We start from the raw sequence: 16,156 nt of genomic DNA, 5'->3' as shown, positions 1-16,156 counted from the left end.
TAATATTAATACTAATAAATAAAAAATAATAATGGATGAAACTTTTTATGATTGTTAACTGAAAAAAACATCTCAAATTCGATGAAGACCACTAATATCTCCATCAAACTTCAATATGGATAATGGATCGAGTATTTAATCCCGGGGTAAGAGAATAGTATCGTTCCGATTTCCTCACTGTCTACGGTGATCTTACGGTGATCTTACGGTGATCTTACGGTATGCCGATTGAGCTTCCTCGGTATCGACGCCACTTTGATTTGTCGGATTGTTGAAGCCACTTCCATGGCTTCGGCTTCGCTTCTTACTCCTCCGCCGGTGCCGGTGGAGCTTTACGTCACCAATAGAGAAAAGTTGCTTAAGTCCTCACGCCAACACCTTGCCGATTCCGCTCGTCCTCTCAAGGGCATTGTGTTGCTTCAGGTAATCTTATCTGCAATTCACAACACGATGCCCTAATTTTGTGTTTGTAACATTCCGTAGTTTTTTCCTTATTCCATTTCCTTGATTGTGACGATTTGTTAGGGAGGCGATGAGCGAACGCGCTACGATACGGACCATCTTGAACTCTTCAGGTACTTGATGATGAAAGTCTTAAAGTTTCTGATATTCGCTGTAAGCACAGTTCAGTTTTTTGATATTGCAATGTATCTCAAATTATGTCCTAACCTCTGATATTCTATCCGTCGCGGCGTTGCAAATAGTCTAGAGCCACACTTGTTTTAGGACTAGTTATTGAATTGTGTGCCGCGCCACTTACAGATGATTATAGACATTAAATTGTTAACACTTATATTACGTCGCCGTCCTGAATGATATAATTTATCTGAGTGTTACTCGAAGCTCAATATGCTTGCAAATTCCTTTTGCTTTTCAGTATAGTCATCGTGAGACACGTTTGATCCTTTTGGTTGGTTTAATTTGCAGGCAAGAGAGTTATTTTGCTTATCTGTTTGGAGTGATAGAGCCTGGATTCTTTGGCGCTATTGTAAGCCGATTACTCCCTTGAACGTTTTAATGTTAATTGTTTAATATTGATACTAATCTTTATGTTGGAGTTTGTACATTTTTACTTGATACTTGCAGTGTGTTAAATGTAATTATTTGATTAAATTGTTTTATTTTGCAAAATTTTCACACAATAGTTGTTTCATTACTGTGTAGCTGTTTTGACACATGTACTCAATGAAAATGAAGTCATTCCTTGTAGGTCTATTACAACTGTATCACATATCCATGTTATTGTCTTGTAACACAAAATTTGTATAGGACATTGCCAGTGGAAAGTCAATTCTGTTCGCTCCAAAGCTGCCTTCTGATTATGCTGTATGGTCGGGAGAAATAAAGCCTTTGTCATATTTCAAGGTGGTGTGTGATAACCTGCACTTGGTGCATTACGCCTTGTCTTATTAGCTGATTGTACTGAATATGTTTTATAGGAAAAATATGCGGTCAGTATGGCATACTATACAGATGAAATTGCAGCTATTTTGCACGAACAATACCAGGAGTTGGAGAAACCTTTACTATTTCTCTTACGTGGGTTGAATACTGACAGCAACAATTTTTCAGTACCCGCAAATTTTGAGGTTCAATTCCCACCTTTATGCTTTATCCTACATATTTGTTGAAATTGTAAAGTAAGCTATTTGGTTTCGTTGGAGTTTATCATTGAGGAATTACTGCATTTTCTATATCTCGATTTTGGAATGGTCCACGAGTCTTCCGAAGTTCAAGGCCATTGGTTTTCCAAGGTTCATTCGTTGTGCTTCTATTTTGTGTTATACTTTTGGAGAACAGATGTCTTGAACTCTGTTTTCTACTTTTTATTTACCATTTCTGGAGCTACTAATACTGTGCGGATTTTTGCAAAAGAAAATCTTTCTTTTGGATTCCTGATCATTTATTTCAGTTTTAGAAAATAGTTGAGAAATTTTTGTATCTTTCATTGTTAGCTTATAAATTTCTGATTAAATATCACGGAGTACAAAGGTGCATAATAGTATTTAAGGGGCTCATCTAAAAGGTGTCTTTCAATTTTGAAATAATAGATTACAAGAAACAGCAGATAAGCATTATCAATGGGCCCCTTACTGTTGTAACTTGCATCAGACTTCTAGCTTTGGTCTGATCATTTTTAGACTTTCTTCATCTAATTCTTATCCGTTTCAGGGTATTGACACGTTTGAAATTGATTTGAATACCTTGCATCCTATTTTGACTGAATGTCGTGTTGTGAAATCGGAGCTGGAGCTTGCTCTTATTCAATTTGCCAACGATATTAGCTCAGAAGCTCATGTTCAGGTAACAGCTCATCTCTAATAGATAAAGGTAGCCATTTCGATGATTAATTCTCATGACATATGTATTTTCATTGAAGTGCTCAGCTTATGCTTTTATTTTTAATATTTATATTTATGAGAACAAGTGGAAGTTCTGAGAGGTTGAATTGATAACGTGAAAGATTAAGCATGCTTTTGTTTCAGGTTATGAAAAATATCAAGGCGGGCATGAAAGAATATCAATTGGAAAGCTTATTTCTTCACCACACTTACATGTATGGTGGATGTAGGCACTGCTCATACACTTGTATATGTGCCACTGGAGAAAATAGGCAAGTCTGCTAAACAACTACCTGTTTTTTCAAACTGGATGCCGTAGGATCATTTAAGCTTTTAGTTCTTTACTTGATGTTGGCTGCATGACTTTGTTAATGGACCTATTTATTTACTCTTTTGGGGGAGGGGAAGCCAGCGGCTGTTCTGGACTGTGGATGGATGATTCGAATTGTTTATTTTTTAAAACTATATTTTTATGTCGGTGAGATTGATGCTAATGTACGAATGGTATTCTGTGTTGCAGTGCTGTTCTTCACTATGGACATGCGGCAGCTCCAAATGACAGAGTATGTTGAATTAAAATAATTTTATCCTTTGAAGTTAATATTCTGTTGATGTCCAAGTAGAATATAGTAATCCTTAATTTCTCCAAGTAGAATATAGTAATCCTTAATTTCTCCAAGTAGAATACAGTAATCCTTAATTCCTCATTGAATCTTTTGTGAAGCATTCCAAAAAGAAATTTTATTTATTCTAATGCAGACGTTGGAAGATGGTGATATGGCTTTGTTTGATATGGGAGCAGAATACCAGTTTTATGCATCTGACATTACTTGTTCATTCCCAGTGGGTGACATTTATTATATGCTGTTTCATTTTAAGTGAAGTTAATATTATTCTACGCTGTACACTTTTAGGAATCAATGTCAAAGAAATTATATTAGATTATGTGATTTGAAAAACTAGAAATGATTTGAAATTCTTTGGTTTGAAATCTTGTGAAATCCAACTAGTTTGGGATTTTTCAAAAGTCGAAGGAAAATTTGAAACAGGTTTTCTGTTATTTTATTTTAATGGATAACATATAAATGAATTCATTAGGATTTAAAATCACATGGAAAAATTAGGCAACTACTTTTCGAAGTAAAGCATTTTATTGCGCTTCCAAGTAAAACTTTCTTTAATTTATCATTTAGTTTATATCAATCTTTTTGAATTTCCATAACATATGTTCATCCTTGTCGCAGGTGAACGGTAAATTTACAAATGATCAATCGCTGATATATAACGTATGTTCCTCTTGAAATGCAATCCACAACTTTTCTGCTATTCCCTTGGCACAAGGATAGGTTACCTCTTTTTTTTGTCCCTGTGTTGCAGGCTGTCCTCAAGGCTCACGATTCTGTTATATCGGTTATGAAACCGGGAATAAACTGGGTTGAAATGCACAAGTAAGCTTTTTATTGATATCCCTGCTCTGATTTTCTTTTGAGCATACAAAATAGTTTGAGGTGTAACCGTGGATGTTATATGCAATTCATTTACATCAGGTGGTGAAGAAAAGGTCTAAATGATTGTTTTCTTACTGAGAAATTGAGATACATAAATCTGCTTGTATAATCTACACATGGTAAAGGTTAAAATTCCCCTGTAATTAAACTTTTGTCGCCAGTTAGCTTATAAATGCGACAAAAGCTGTCATTTGGAATAGCGATACTTTGTTTGCCCACTTTCCTCTTCTTTTATGCCATCTCTAGCCTGACTTTTTCATTCATTAGATTAGATACATACTTTAGTTGCTGGGTTGGCCTAGTTGTCATTATGACGTGTGATGATGGTAAATCGACTTTGGGGAATGAGTTCCTATGGTGGCTACTTAAGATAGTAAAAGACTTGGAGAGTTTTTTTACAACTAAATCTTGTAATGTCCGGTGATTGTTTCATGAGATTAGTTGTGGTGCTCGTAAATAAACATGCATGGATATTTTTTTAAAAATGTTGCAGTTTAAATGCTGTTTTACTTTCGTGCGTATGTGTTTTTGTTTGCATGTTATCTAATTGACAGTGTTTCTAACATGTAACTGTTATTGTCTCAATATTTTTATCTATGGCTTGTACATCTTGTCAATGTTGGTAAAATGCTTTCTTATTCACATTCTTTTCATATACCAGATTAGCCGAGAAGACTATTCTTGAGTCATTGACCGAGGGTTCTGTACTTGTTGGGTACATTCTCCTCCTGACCCCACCCCAAACCTATGTATATATATATATATATTTAATCTTTTGTAGTCTGCTTTCTGTTTGAATAAGGAGAAGTTATTTTGTTGTAGAGATGTGAAGGACATGATAGTTGAGCATCTTGGGGCTGTATTCATGCCACATGGTTTGGGACATTTCCTTGGTATCGATACTCATGATCCTGGAGGTTACTTGCAGGTTCCAGTGGATGATTATTTGCTTTATGTTATTTATCTCTACTTCACATTTGTGCATACGACAAAACAATTACAAACTAGGAAAAATAAAATGACAAATGGGTTAAAATGAGAACATATAGAATAGGAAAAATAAAAGTTCAATTGGCTTGCAAGCCTTTTTCAATTCATAACGTTTGACATGCTTTTACAGGGTTTGGAGAGGCCTAAAGAACCAGGGCTAAATTCTTTACGTACAGTCCGTAATCTTAAAGAAGGAATGGTTAGTTATAGCCGTAGCTTTTGGTTTTTCCTTACTAGTCATAAGTTACCATAACAAATTATTTGCTAGATTACCTAGTAGTGTCAGTGTTTTTGAAGGGTGAGGTGCACAATTATCCTCTGGAGCTAAGCAAGACATACAAAAATATTATTTAAAATTAATAGATATGATTTAATATATAAGAGAACATGGTATTTGGAAATTGGAAGTATGAATAATTAAAGAAATTAGGGCTTTATTTAAGAGAGTTTAAAGAAAGAGTCACCCCAGCTTAAAATTAAAGACATTGTGGCCCCTTTTTCCCCTTGTCCTGTTCTTGGGCTTTTTCGAGAGGGAAAGAAATGGACTGTGCAGAAAAGTGCAAGCTGCACGCAACAGCGAGTCGATCATTTATGTGTGGTTTCAAAATATTGTTTCAATTCTGGCTAAGGTTACAGTCATGTGTTGTTTTCTTGTTTTCTAAGCGTTTCTGGTTATAGGGATGGGAGAGGATATTATCAATATTTTTTCATTATATTACTTAATTCAATACTCGTCTTCGTTCCTTGTCTTTATGTTTACTTTCCTCGTTTTCATTCCATGTCTTTATGTTTATTTTCAATCATGCAAGTTGGTGCTGGAGTCAAGAATCCAGTGTGAATAGAACATTTGTGATTGAAGATGTAAACATCATTACAATATCGAGTCTCAAAGTGTTATCTTTGCTATAATGCATTTTAGGAATGAAAACAATACAAAGTTTAATTTTCTTGCTAATTTGCAGGTCATTACTGTGGAACCCGGATGCTACTTCATTGATGCATTACTAGACCCGGCCCTGGAGAATAGCAAAACTTCCAAGTTTTTCAATGTCAAAGCACTGAACAGATTTAGAGGCTTTGGTGGTGTTCGAATTGAAAGTGATGTGGTACACTACACATTCCCTTCCAAACTTATGCTTATTACATCTTGACATATGACCACGTCTTCTTCTATTAACAAATTCCGTCATCCTTGTGGTAATAGACACCGGCTGAAACTGTTCTTATTGAGTCAGTTCCGTTAGTTTGAACTATAATGATCGTTGGCTTAATTTTCTTGTGTAAAATAAAAAAACTACCACAATAATGGTTGAAGAGACCAACATAGCTACTTTAGTAGTTAATTGAGGACGTGTTAAGATTGGTTTTGGATATTAATTTTTTCATTTAAAAAAACCAATACAGAGCAATGTTTTTGGTTAGTTCAATTTTAATTTAACCGTAGAATCATATTTGACGTCTTCTGTTTGGCTTTTGCAGCTAGTCACTGCCAATGGCTGCAGGAACATGTCAAATTGTCCTCGAGAAACACCGGAAATAGAGGCAGTTATGGCCGGAGGTCCATGGCCAATTGTCAAAAAATCTGCCGCCGCCGAGTAGGGTAGTCGTCAGTCGTTATATAGTAAATAAAAAGTGCTGCGCCGGGAATGTCATTCCAGTGGTGTTCTTGAGTTAGTTGCATGCGCTGCGTCCAGTACTCGACTGGCATCAGGTGCTCCTGCATCCCCCATTTTACCCTTATGTTCTAAACTAAACTCTCTGACCTGAATTCAGTTCTTAGACAAAAGTTATTTATCTCCAATAATAATAATTATATCTAGAATAAATCCTGGCTATTTCCCAATGTGGAGAAAAGAGTTAAAACTTTTCATCGGAACGAAAATAATAGGTTTGTCATAATGCTAGGTGAAATGTCTTGTGTAGTGGAGTATATTTCAATTTTAATTATTAGTACGTTGTATTAATGACTTGAATTAATTATTCGGTTCCAGTATACATCTTTTAGCACAGATTTGGTAACGTTTTTAGTTTTTGAAGATTAAAAGTTAATTCTTTAATATTACCCATCCATACTAGAATTAATATTAAAGTTAATTCTTTAATATTACCCATCCATTCTTTAATATTATTTGGAACGAAAATAATAGGTTTGTCATAATGCTAGGTGAAAGAGGCTGACTCCAACTATTGTACATGTACAATCCATACTAGATCTGACCAACTGCCCATCCTACTAGTAGTATGTTTCAGCCCTCTTCCCCATTACTATTACCCATCTTACTAGTGATATGTTTCAGTCCTCTCCCCCATTACTTACAAAAAGCGAGCCACATTGTCTGGACAATTAGACAATTAGACATCAAATCCGTAATTGTACAGAGAAAACGCACCAAGGGTTGTTAAAGAACCTACACGTGGCAGACTTATTGAATTATCAAGCAAACTATTTTTAATAAAAAAAAAATAAAACTTAAAATTTAACACTATTACACTTTACCCAATTGAATTTAGATCAACCTATTAAATCATAACAAAGAGCCATAGAAAAAAACCAATTAAAGGAACAAAATTTAATTTAAGGTAATTAAATCATAACAAAGCTTATTTTATTTTTTAAAAATAATTTATGATACGGGTATTATTTTTGTTCAAGCTGGAAGTGTTACTTTTTGCCCTACATTTGTTGTATATATTTAAAACTAATTACTTAATTAATTAAAAAGAAATAAACTCATGAACGTGGAACACAACTAGTCCGCTGCTTTAAAATCACTTCAAAAACTCGCTCATAGCCGCGCAGTTGAGTTCTACGGCGAAACACTGCTCTACACTAAAACCCCACCCGAAAGCCCTAATCTATTCGTTTACTCTGCAACCAATCCATCATGGGTCGCCGGAAAAATGGTGATCACAGCTCATCCACCCTCAATGGCCTGCCTCAGCCCCAGGGCTCCAAGATTCGCTTCGAAGACGACGACGAATCTCTGATTGAAGAAACCACTGAGAGCTCCAACATCGACGAGTCCATGTGTGAAGCCGACGACTCCAACAGAGTCATTGAAGACTCCGCGTGTGAGCCTGCCCAGTCCTTGGATGACAAAGATGATAAAACCAGCGCTGATTATTACTTCGATTCCTACTCTCACTTCGGTAATGGTTTTTCCTCTCGGTTTGCTGATTTGTGGATGTTTTCTTCTTCCTTATTTCGAATATATCATTTAGTTTGATTCACCGTCGGTTCTAGATTCTATCATTACTGTATTTTGGAATATAGTCTAGGGACAAGCCTTTAAACCTGCACTTCCTTTTAGTAATTGATTTACTTGAATTGCGATTTAGGTTTAACATCTCAAAGTTCTTTGTTACTATCCTTGGTTAAAAAAAAATATATTGTCCTTGGACATATGTTGAACGCTCCTTGCTGTTTAGTACGGGAAAAGTCTGCGTGAATGTGTTTATTATTATGCTGTGTTTTAGTTCATCCATTTATTGTTTTTGGGAATTTCCGTGACTTCTGGTTCACAATTTGTTATTCATCTTCAAGTAAGATCCTGAAAGTGAAAGCTTAATTACTTTTTTTGTAATTTGTTCGTTTTACTTGTGCAGGCATTCACGAAGTAAGTTTCCGACATGGATGCAAGCCGAAAGAGTTATTTTTCATATTGTACCTTACAGAAATTTAGCATGGCTGTTTTTCTTGTTGCAGGAAATGCTGAAGGATTCAGTTAGAACTAAGACGTATCAAAATGTAATTTATCAAAATAAGTTTTTATTCAAAGATAAAGTTGTCCTTGACGTGGGAGCAGGGACTGGCATTTTGTCCCTATTTTGTGCCAAAGCTGGAGCAGCACATGTTTATGCTGTAAGTTTGGTGGTTCTTGTGATGTGGGAATGTGCCTTCTATTTTCCCCTTTCTTCGGTTTATTCTCTTAGTTTTTGCTTCTAAGGAAGTGTTCGTTTACAGGTCGAGTGCTCCCATATGGCTGATATGGCAAAAGAGATAGTCGAAGCCAATGGATTTTCTAATGGTATCTTTCTTATATCTCTTGTTCCTCTTGTACCCAATTGTTGTAATTTCATAAAATTGTATTCTCTCAGTTATTTTCTTTTCTTGTATAGCAGTTTCTCATCACAAAACCCTGTTTTTTTTTTTTTTTTTTTTTTTTTTTNTCACAAAACCTTTTTTTTTTTTTTTTTTTTTTTTTTTGGCAGTTATAACCGTTCTGAAAGGAAAGATTGAAGAAATTGAGCTTCCTGTTGCTAGAGTAGACATAATTATTTCAGAATGGATGGGATACTTTTTGTTGTTCGAGAATATGTTAAATACAGTCCTATATGCTCGTGATAAGTGGCTTGTAAGTGTTCTGTGTATTTGCTGAGATTTTAGCATAAGTAATCTGTTTGAAGAGTGTTCTGTGTATTTGCTTCTGTATTCTTGCGATGATTTAATGTCACTCATTCATTCTCTAATCCAAGGCTCAATAACTTAATGGGGAAAGCCAAATGTGGGAATCTCAGCTGGTCCCTTATATTAACATATGCTATTTTGTTTCCTCATGCAGGTTAATGATGGTCTTGTACTACCAGACAAAGCTTCTCTGTATCTAACAGCCATTGAGGATGCAGACTACAAAGAAGACAAGATTGAGTGTGAGTTCAGCTAGAAATGTTATTTGAATCGTTCAGCTATATATGCTGCAATCTTTTCTGACATTGTTTCCTTGTCATCTTCATGCTAAAATAGTTTGGAATAGTGTATATGGGTTTGACATGAGCTGCATCAAAAGGCAAGCCTTGGTGGAGCCTTTGGTGGACACTGTTGACCAGAATCAAATTGTTACAAACTGTCAGCTACTTAAGGTGATAACGAAACACTTTCACTGAAAACTGAGTTAATTGACACTTGAATACGTCATGCTTGCCATAGTTTCTTGGTCAAATAATGAAGTTCAATATTTATGTTGAACATGAGCATTTCTTGCTTGTTATCACTTCTCAAAGTTTTGACTTTCAAAAGCTTTCATCAGTTATCTAATTTTTTGAATCTCCTCCAATGCTATTTCTATCTTTATCGCCTTGAAAATCTTCGACGACTGTAATCTCGTCCTAGTTTTGAATGTTTGGTGTTCTAGTCTCACGAACTTCGATTATAGATGACATTTTTTTGGATTCTATTTTCCATGCTCTAAAAAGAGAAGTATTTTACACTTGGGTTTTAGTGATCCTTCTCTTATACCTGTTTTCATTATGGATGATATGTTTGGGTTGGTCTCACTCAGACGATGGATATATCCAAAATGGCGCCAGGCGATGCTTCCTTTACTGCCCCATTCAAGCTCATAGCAGAACGTGACGATTACATTCATGCTCTTGTTGCCTACTTTGATGTATCTTTTACCAAGTGCCATAAGTTGACTGGATTCTCTACTGGTAAATTTCTACTGGGATGAAAACAAGTATTTTTAGGCTATTGTAATTCATGACTACTATTTTGTAACTTATCCTGCCAATTTTAGTTTTAGAGTTGATAGAATCTTCTGCAATATTATGTTACAGGGCCGAGATCAAGAGCTACACATTGGAAGCAAACAGTTCTATACTTGGAAGATGTTCTCACCATTTGTGAGGGAGAAGCTATCACTGGTAGCTTGAATGTTGCTCCAAACAAGAAGAATTCTCGCGATATTGATATTGTACTGAAATATTCATTCAATGGACGTCGATGCACGATCTCGAAGACTCAACATTACAAGATGCGTTGATTCAACAATAGTGCAACAACACTGGCTTGTTTTCGATCACAATCTACGTACTCGTGTGTTGCTACATCTTCTTTAAGGAATTAATTAGGTTTGACAATTATACCTTATTGATATGCTTGTATTCATTTATCCATCTGGATGCTTTAAATACAATTTATTGTTCCTCTTCTGCCACAAGCAATTGGAGAATGTACCCCCAATTCCTGACAGTTTTTGCAATTTATAATGTAAGTTGTAAAAAAAAAAACAACATTTCCAAATCCAAGGCTTTAGTCTTCCTGAAGAGTACTACAAAATTTCAGAACATTGATTGATTCGAACAAGAACTCTTCTGTATTTGCTATCAGTTTCACTAGCTAACTTCCTAATGGGGCGATGCAAATACAACGAATTTAAACTTTAATGTTACTGAGAGACTTTACAGTTCTTGTTTGGCGGCGGGCTTTGAACTTTTGAAGCCTCTGGACTTCGCTCTCCACCATTGCCTTACTTTGTTAGAGACTCTGTAAGCGTGCTTTTTTATTGCTTCCCCTGTCTTCGAAACGCCCTTCGTGATCCTGTTTTTCCAATCACTCTTCTTGCTCTCTTTCTCCCTCAAAACTTTGCCCTGCAGAAAGGTTTCCCAATAAGTTTATGCAAAACATTTATAATTAATTCCTGAAACTTCTGGCCATATAAAAGATGTTTCAAGTACCAAATTTGAAGGGAATTTATCATCTTCTTCCTCGTCTTCATCGTCATCTTCGCCTCCGAAATTCTTCATATTCATTAGATCATCTCTTGAATACATTTTCATACCGGGTGCTCCTGGCATTCCCTGGTTTAGGTGAAGAGCGTGGGTGAGGCTTAGAAATTGAGGAAGTGTTGACCAACAAGCACTAAAACAACGAACTAATTACCTCCATAGATCTCAACATCTTTTCCATCTCGGCTTCCTTTGCTGACTTGGCCACGAAGGGCTCGCCTGGAGTCCTGTCCTGAATCATAATACAATACAAGGATCAACTATAGAAGACTGAATCTCAATACACTAAAATGTCAAAAACTCAAAACCACATCTTAACCAAAACTAATAACATGATTATTAAATGAACCCAATTTTTTCCACAAGCATCATTAAAATTATTCACTATCTCCATTTCTAAATGATGCTGGCTGGCTGGCTGGAGTAGATCCTAAAGAGATTCCACTTCCTCAACCTAACCAACGGATATATCGAACAAATTGGATTTCAAAATTATTTTAATCTCTAACGAATAACCAATGTATAACAGACCATTGGAATTTAACTAAAACATATAATTAGAGGGCAAGTTAGTCCCAATAGGTACCAGAACCCAGAATTTTAATGACAATGACAATTAGCTCACACCAAAAAACGATGGATAATCTCATCAATCAGTTAAACCGGCATGTGATTAGTTGCTACCTTTGGAACTGGAGGCGGCTTAGTACTGCATGATTGAGTGAGGTCCTTGCACAGATAGTTAACCAACGATTCAATCTTTGGTTTGGAGCTATACAAGTATTCAGCAACATCAGTATCAGAAAATCCCATGACCTGCGAAGGCAACAGAACAAATTTAAGAAATTGCTATATTTTCTTTCTGGTAAACCCACGATGGGGAATCTATTCTATCACGAAGTCAAAGCAATACTAGCAAAACACACCACTTCAGATTCAGCAAACTCCTCCTGGCTATTCTTTTAAAAAAAAAATCTTCTAGTTCATCTTTTACTTGATTTATTTGTATTGGTCGTGTATATTGCATTTACCTAATCAGTGGACCTCATTAAGATTTGTAATCTACTAAAAACAAACTACTTAAGGAAGTAAGAACACTATTCCTACTAGTTTATGTCAAGGTTTTTTTATAAAAACATCAATAATATATTAATACAATGAGATTCTCGTTTCTTATCTCCCCAGATTCTGAAGCTGTACTAATTTTTTATTCTTTCAGCTAATAAGGGTTAATAAACATCATACTCAATGCCAAAGCAATACATACCTCTTGACATGCACGCTCAATAGTCTTGCACTCTGAATTGCATTGTCCTTCGGTGTTCTGCTCCACTAGCTAAGAAGACATAGTTCTTCAATGAGTTATGGCTTACAGATGTTCATAAAGTAATAAAAATAATATAAACCGGCAAGATTTATCATATTTTGAGTTGCTTGTCGGCAAAATACGTTCATATTTTGAGTATCATAATTGTAAACGGAAAATTTCGTTTTGATTCATAGGACCGTTTCATTCATTTTCTAAGTTGAAAATACCAATCCCGAACAGTGATAACAAGTCACCAAAATTTTAAAGCTAAATTCATTAGTTGTATTGAAACAGCAAAATCTCATCTCAGTTCCACTTACCTCAAGCCTATCCTCTTGTTCAACAATGTCAATCTGCAAAATCCAATCAGCTTCTGCCTTCTTCAAAGTACATACGTTCTCAGCTATTTCGATAATTTGATACTCGGAGATCTACATCAAGAACCCCAAAAGAAAGGGAAAACATTCAAATGCAGGAAAAAAAATGAATGGAGTTGATTATAATCTGAATCTCTAAATTAAAGAATCCAAAACCGATCCATGAAACATCAGCTATAAAGAATCACCTTCTTGGGAGCGATCTCAGCTCGTTTCTTCTCAACTTGGTGATACAACTGCACAGCAAGCTTCTCGCAGACCTGGCATTTGATGTACGGAACGTCCTCCCTCCTTGCAGCTGTTGATAGCTTCTTCGAACACTCAAACGTCGGAACCCAAGCAATGGCTAGAAGCACCAAAACAATACTCAGTAATCGATTCATCTTCTTCACGAAGCTCTCTGTTTAAGATTCAGAGAATTTGAATTGAGGATTCCAACAATGGTGGAAGAAGTGTTTTACGCTACAAGATTTTTCACCGAAATGGACGAAAATTGGAATCGGTTCTAATCAAAATCAAATCAAATCAAATCAAATCAATCAAACGAACGAAGAAAACAAAGGCGCTTCGGTCTTCAAGAGGACGAAATAAAACTAATAAATAAATAAATAACATAGATGACGTGGCTTTATCTAATTGGTTCTTCGGGTACATTTACATAGGTCCATCGATTTCATCCAATAGGGTGCAAGAAAACACGTCTTTTTTATTTCTTTTTTAATTTTCTATTTCTTGTTAATCGAGTTTCGACTTTCGAGTATTAATTTGTATTTAAACTAATTTTACTGTTAGTTTATCATTAATTTTTTTAATTAAAAAATTGTCTTTATTAATCATTCCTTACCTAAAGTTCGAAAATAAAATATGTTAAATTTTTTTTTTTATGAAATATATTTTATTATTATTATTTAATCAATTTTGATAAAATTTAACCTCAAATTTAGAAATTAATCTTAAATCTAAAATGAATCCTTTTTACAAGCGGAAAAGTCACACAACGACTTAGATAGTATATAACTCCGAGTATAAATAATTGACGATTAGTTGCATTCTCGATAGTACATTATGAGGCGTTTCAGATCTACTAAACATAGATATAATTCTGTCAACGCGTCATACACTAACAAAATACAATAAATAAACTATACATCATGAAAGTGGTAAATGAAGACAATAAAGTGAATACAACATAGGTTTTGGTATGTAACGAACATGTAATCATAGACAACACGTCTTAAACAAGCATAACCGTGACATACTTGTTCACTAATTATAATAGTTCTTTTTTCTTCTATATATACAAATAATAATAATAATTATTATGGCCCGTTCATATATATATATATGTTCTGTAACCCTCTTAGCTTTTCACAAGTCTATATAATCGATTCTTACACGTGATATTGCAACCCTCGAGTAAAGGAGTGAGTAAGTTTATTATTGTTTTTTTTACTCTAATAGATAGGTGAAGCGAAGGGACGAAACACTAATAAGCATGAATATATGTAAAAGAATGATAAAAATATACTATATTTACGGTTGAAGAGGTAAATAGAGTATTTATTATAAGTGTATGAAAATTTGTCCCTAATAGATGCGTTTTAAAACAATAAGGTTGACGGTGATGTGTAACAGGCCAAAGTGGACAATATTTACTAGCGGTGAGTTTGAGACGTTACAAATAGTATCAGAGTCAGTCACCGAACAATGTACAATATTCTTAGGTCGATTTGATTAAAGTTAAAAAAAAAAAATGATTTAATGTATGGGAGGTTAGTGAATGAATGTGAGGCAACCACTCACAAATTGCCAACTGTAAGTGAAGTTTGATATTAAAATATAATTAAAATGGGCATGATTAATAATTGAGTCGGATCAAAGGCAAGCAATATCATTTTTTTTTTAATGAAAGGAAATTTTAAAGGACTTGTTTTGTACACGTACTCGAACCTATTTGTCAGGGGTATGGGCCACGTGGATCCCATAAAAAGAGTATCCAATGACAGGTGTATGCATCAGCTTTTGGTCAAACTCAATGTAATACGGCCCATTTAACTCATCATTTCTTTTATTTTTTTGTTAAATTATATTTCTATTGTTTAAATTCCAAAATATTTTGGAGTGTAATTTTTGGCCGCATTATCACACTTGTCTATCTCAACTCTCCCTTGTTCGGATGAGTGTCACTTTCATCTCGCTATCTTATTTTATTTGCGCGTGAGAGTCACAACTTATTTTTTTTTGTAGTATGGTTGCGATATTCTCTTCCACTTTAATTAGCTATTGTCACTGATGACTTTTTCAAATATACAATCTCATTGTCGATTGTGACACCATGCATGCTCTCGACCCATAGCATCTTCACCCTTCAATAAGGAACTGAGGTCGAGGCTTTGCCGTGCATGCTTCCAACCTATAGAATCTTTATTGGGTTTGATTTAGGTTAGCCTTTGTACGGAGCATGTCAGTACTATAACTTAAAAGGTTCAAAACGTTAGTAAACACTCAAAACTATTAAATACACCAATTTTTTTTCTTTTAATTTAGATAGTTGACTAAACACTGTGATAAAATTAATTTCAACTAAAATATAAAAATTCAAATATTAATTAAAAATAAATAAAAGGAACCTACTTAATATTAAAAATTAAGAATGAAATCTAAAGTTTAATTTTGATTAATATTCATAGAATACAAGTCGAAAATATAAACTAACAAATAAAATAAAATATATTATTCATGAAATAAAAAAATATTATTTAATTACAAATATTTAAGATATATGCACAATTAATTATTATAATATATTATAATTCTCGAAAATAAATATCCATAAAATTTCGGTTTTCAAATATATCTAGCAAAAAAAAAATTAATCTTAGCAAAGGAACTGCCATTTCGGCGGCACTAAAACGGCGACGTTTAGGTAAGTTCATGCACTTGTCCTTTTCGGTTTTTAAAGGCTGAGCTGGCGGGACATTGACCACGGTTAACGGGTTAATATCAGTTGGGAGGGAGGGTCTCAGCGCGTCGGTGGAAATTAACCGCAGTTAAATTTTCCAGTTAGACGAGAGATAATAAAAATAAAAACGAAAAAATTGAGAGAGAAAAAAATAAAAATTA

At 34.7% G+C, this 16,156-nt stretch overlaps 3 protein-coding genes across 3 annotated transcripts; 2 read left to right on the top strand and 1 right to left on the bottom strand.

Moving 5' to 3' along the window:
• Positions 1-138: 138 nt before the first annotated feature.
• LOC111499883 (xaa-Pro dipeptidase) lies at positions 139-6,666 on the top strand. The gene is made up of 16 exons (XM_023151605.1): positions 139-423; positions 526-575; positions 928-988; positions 1,270-1,365; positions 1,440-1,589; positions 2,173-2,304; positions 2,487-2,614; positions 2,863-2,905; positions 3,102-3,185; positions 3,587-3,628; positions 3,720-3,790; positions 4,512-4,565; positions 4,673-4,778; positions 4,971-5,039; positions 5,803-5,946; positions 6,320-6,666. Exons 1-16 carry the CDS (start codon positions 286-288, stop codon positions 6,437-6,439), a joined length of 1,488 nt encoding a protein of 495 aa, XP_023007373.1. The 5' UTR covers positions 139-285; the 3' UTR covers positions 6,440-6,666.
• Positions 6,667-7,621: 955 nt separating this feature from the next.
• On the top strand, positions 7,622-10,774 carry LOC111499832 (protein arginine N-methyltransferase 1.1). The gene is made up of 9 exons (XM_023151526.1): positions 7,622-7,990; positions 8,447-8,457; positions 8,547-8,702; positions 8,805-8,868; positions 9,053-9,195; positions 9,403-9,490; positions 9,585-9,700; positions 10,120-10,270; positions 10,397-10,774. The coding sequence occupies exons 1-9, from the start codon at positions 7,726-7,728 to the stop codon at positions 10,600-10,602; spliced, it is 1,200 nt and encodes a 399-aa protein (XP_023007294.1). The 5' UTR covers positions 7,622-7,725; the 3' UTR covers positions 10,603-10,774.
• A 62-nt stretch (positions 10,775-10,836) lies between these two features.
• On the bottom strand, positions 10,837-13,594 carry LOC111499839. Its single transcript, XM_023151539.1, has 7 exons — positions 13,222-13,594; positions 12,977-13,087; positions 12,615-12,683; positions 12,032-12,163; positions 11,502-11,579; positions 11,297-11,419; positions 10,837-11,209 (listed from the first exon to the last, which is right to left on the bottom strand). The coding sequence occupies exons 1-7, from the start codon at positions 13,414-13,416 to the stop codon at positions 11,021-11,023; spliced, it is 897 nt and encodes a 298-aa protein (XP_023007307.1). The 5' UTR covers positions 13,417-13,594; the 3' UTR covers positions 10,837-11,020.
• Between the last annotated feature and the right edge of the window lie 2,562 nt (positions 13,595-16,156).

Source organism: Cucurbita maxima, unplaced genomic scaffold (assembly GCF_002738345.1).
Source record: "Cucurbita maxima cultivar Rimu unplaced genomic scaffold, Cmax_1.0 Cma_Scf00002, whole genome shotgun sequence".
NCBI classification, from domain to species: Eukaryota; Viridiplantae; Streptophyta; class Magnoliopsida; order Cucurbitales; family Cucurbitaceae; genus Cucurbita; species Cucurbita maxima.
This window is presented reverse-complemented; position numbering and strand designations above follow the sequence as displayed.